This window comes from Gordionus sp. m RMFG-2023, chromosome 5 (genome assembly GCF_954871325.1).
Source record: "Gordionus sp. m RMFG-2023 chromosome 5, tfGorSpeb1-WG-v2, whole genome shotgun sequence".
NCBI classification, from domain to species: Eukaryota; Metazoa; Nematomorpha; class Gordioida; order Chordodea; family Parachordodidae; genus Gordionus; species Gordionus sp. m RMFG-2023.
In genome coordinates this window covers 11,524,206-11,528,173 of record NC_088779.1, presented here as the reverse complement: position 1 = coordinate 11,528,173, position 3,968 = coordinate 11,524,206, and the positions used below count along the sequence as shown (strand labels likewise).

The 3,968-nt window shown below is 30.5% G+C and overlaps 1 protein-coding gene across 1 annotated transcript; it reads right to left on the bottom strand.

Annotated features, from left to right (window-relative positions):
* Positions 1 to 2,370: 2,370 nt before the first annotated feature.
* Positions 2,371 to 3,691, bottom strand: LOC135929704 (uncharacterized). Its single transcript, XM_065466409.1, has one exon. The coding sequence runs from the start codon at positions 3,689 to 3,691 to the stop codon at positions 2,465 to 2,467; it is 1,227 nt and encodes a 408-aa protein (XP_065322481.1). The 3' UTR covers positions 2,371 to 2,464.
* Positions 3,692 to 3,968: the final 277 nt, after the last annotated feature.

Sequence of the window (3,968 nt, the reverse complement as noted above, 5' to 3'; positions counted from 1 at the left end):
TATTTATCTTTTTACTATTCAAAAACGATACTTTTATTATGCACAACATTAGTTTATAGAATATTCCTATCCTAGTTTTTTTTAAACTTTACTAGTTATTATATTATATGATATATCAATAATTTATAAACCACAAATGATAATTAAAAAAAATCCATAAATATGTAACTTTATTTATTTTTTTTTAAAATCTGTTGATTTATGGATTTGGTGTTAAATTGGTCAAAATATACGCGAAATAAATAATTTTTTATAATAGTTTTTTTTAAAAAAATGATAACCTTAATAGGTCAAATTTAGCGACAATACGGGTGTGATAGATAGGTTACATTTATATGTGATATGTGGTAATATTATGATATATTTTATATCATATAACAAAAGTTGTGATATGTTTTAATTATATAATGTCATCGCTTTATTTTATTCAGAGACCTGCAGAGGTACCATTTGTACTTATGTTTTATTTTTACAGCTAATAATGACGATTTCAAATATTTGGTTTTGAAATATACCCAGCCTGGATATTTTTTTAAAAAAGTTTTCAGGCCCGGCCCGGGTAAATAAAAAAAATAAAATACGGCTCGGGCGGGGCTTAGAACCTGGCCTGCAAGTCTCTGATTTTATTAAATGGTTATTATTCAACTTTTATCAGGTTTGGGATGCGATTTATAAAACAAACTTAGTTGCCATTATGTTGGCAAATTCATTTTAAATTTTTTAAAAAAATGATGGAAAGAGGGATGGGCTATGTAAATGGTGGATTAAATAATGAGAGATAAGGACTTAGATAAACAAAATTTTAAATAAATAACCAAATTGTGCTAGTAATCACCACTTGTTAGATTCAATTTTTGACATAGTAGAAAAATAACTGCTGATCCTAATCGCAATAGTGAAGCTGATCCTAATCGCAATAGTGAATATAAAACGTTAAAAATCTACCCATATTTAAAAATTTTTTTTATTTCTTTCTAATAAAAAAATATAATAAATTAGATGTAAAATTAAGAAAAAACATATATTAAAAATCTCAAGTCATCTATTAGAATTTAATTGCTTAAGCAAAAAACCTGATTTTCTTGTCATTTCTCTAAACGATTTCTAAGCTTCGAGTGAACAACTCCAACGATGAGAATATTCTATAGGCTGAAATGGATGATGAGGGTGCAGTAAATATTCGTTTTATTATTTTTAGAATATTTACATCCTTCATCAAATTTCCTTGGGCTACCCACTATTAAATTGTATTTATTTTATTAACTTAATCCGAAAACATAATTTTAGTAATTGGCTCTGATCTTGCTGAAACTTTACCAAGATAGATAAAATGTCAATGTTTGGATACATAGCGACCCCCCCCCCCCTCTTATTCCATATTGGTTGTTAAATTTGAATGATATTTCGGGTTTAAAAAGAGGATAAGAAGTTCACAAGAATTATATAGTTTACAAAGGATGAAAGACTACTTATTTTTTTTAGTAGCATGTAAAGTGGTGAAGAATTTTTTCAAATTCTTCTAACCATTAAGAGTAGTGTTGTTAAACGGCTCGTTTTAAAAACGGCTAACTCAATACTTCATCTATATAAATATTACCCAAGTCTGAAAATTTTGATCATAGAAGGAACATAGGTCCAGACATATATTGTCGAAATCTTGAGGCTTACATATTTTTTGGGCTAAAATATTGAGTTAGCCGTTTTTAAAATTTGGCTCAAAACGAGCCTTTTAACAACACTAATTAAGAGTTTTAATTGGGCTAATTTTTAACTAGTTGAGAAATAGCAATTGCTAATTTTAGTTTCAAAAAATTAAATTGTATTTGGCATCTTTATTTGATTCAGAAAATTCTCCAATAAATTTATTTTAGCAAGCAATTGATAGTTAAATTTTTTTAAAAATAACTAATATATACAATCGGCTCTTTTAAAAAAATATCAAATTACAACATATCATTATTTAATTTTTTAATAATTTCCTGATTTGTTCCCTTAAGCATTAGTCCTTTACTTGCAAGATAATATTAAATTGAAATTTTAAAAAACGATAATTTACAATCTAAGCCCATAATTCTTTAATAAAAATATAAAATATTTTTAAAAAAATTCTTTTTAAAAAACACGATTTTTGCCAATCCTACTCCCTAATGACAAGATTTTGACCATAACACAGGATTGAAACAATATTCGATATATTATACTACGTATTATATTTATTAACCGAAATTCTGTAATGTTAGATATAGTATATTTACATATTAGATATTTTTTTTAAAAAAAATATGAGTTAAAATTAACGATTAAATATACTTCTAGTTTTATAGTTATTTGTACAATTTTCGGATTTGCATAGTTCTTATATAATGTAATACACCCCCTTTTTCACGTTATATCCTCAAGCCATTTTTGCCACGTCTCTTAAATAAGAGATTTATTTTTGGAGTGTCTCCTAACTTTACTCCGATTACTGATTCGGGGAAAGTGGGAAAAATCGGCGGCAATCAAAAAATTTCCTGGCTCTTTTCAACAAAGATGTACCTTCATTTTCACTCGACCCTTTCCCGCCCATCATGTTTGGATCTAAGTCAAGGCTCGACGAATTTTTATCTTTTTCCTCCTTGCTTAACCGGTCCCTCTCCCTGTTCATGCGCACAAATTCTTCGAAATCTATGCGCTGGTTGCCGTCCTTGTCCGCTTTCGCTATCATATCCACCAAACCTTTTTCCGTTACCTTTAGGCCAAGCGCCGTCAAAACCCTCTGGATCTCAGTTTTATCTATGTAACCATCCCCATCGGCGTCGAAGGCCGAGAATACGGTGGCTAGAAGTTCTAAATATTCTTTCTCTTCTTCATCTTCATCTTCTTCGTCTTTATCCTCTTCCATCCTTTGAGTAGTAGTCAAATCGTCACCAGATTTAGATTCCTTTAACGGGACTAACACTTCTTCGGAGACGAAAGTGTCGTCGTTATGGCTACGCGAATATAATTGGGAACTTTTGGCGAAGTTTACCCGTTTAGTTGGCGTAGAAGGTTTTATTATGATCGAAGGTGGTCCGACTGCAGCCGTTTGTTCGTTTAAGCTACGAGAAAGCCTATGTTTCCGTTGAAGACCTAACCGTTTATCAGTCATATTATCATAGTTACTAAAACTGGCGTTGTAATTACTTCCCCGTGCGCCAATTCCTTCAGCCGTTCTTGATCTCCTGTTTTCGTCGGATCTTGTATTTCTGCGGCTAAAAGAGGCCCTTATATTGTGATTTTTAGGTAGCTCCATATCGGCCAGTCTGGCAAATTCTTCGAAATCGATGGACCCATTCATATCCGTGTCCATCATATTTAATATTCTAGACCCTAAACTCGACTTTTTATTCGTGCCCTGGTCGCTTAACAGGCCCCCTTCATCTTCTGCGATATTCACTCCCATTTGGTCCGACGTTTTTAGCGCTTCCTCCAAGTCAGTTTGCTTGACTCCACTATCTGAGGCTATTTGTCGCGGCGCGCTCGCTATATTCGAACTATCGGATCTTTTTAACGATTCCCTGTCAAGTTTGAGCGTGACGAGAAAATCTTTGATCTCCTTCAACGATATGGATCCATCTTTATCTTTGTCCAGAACCGAGAATATTTCGTAAATATCCTTAAGCCTATCCTTAGGAATATCATTTATATCCTTATCATATACTTGATACATTTTTTTCCGTCGATTATTTAATTCATTATTAATTATTTGCAATTTTTTTTACAGGTAAAAACTATAATTTATTTATATTTTTATAAAAAATAATTCATAATTTGAAGAATTTTGTTTTCTCTTTCGCGAATTTAATTTTAAAAATTATCAATTTCTAAAAAAATATTTTTAAACAAAAAAAAACAGAGGGTAATGGGATTATATCTTATTTTTATAATTATATTTTTTTTACCTATTATTATTAGGTTTACTTTTATTAAAAGATGAATTTTTTTTG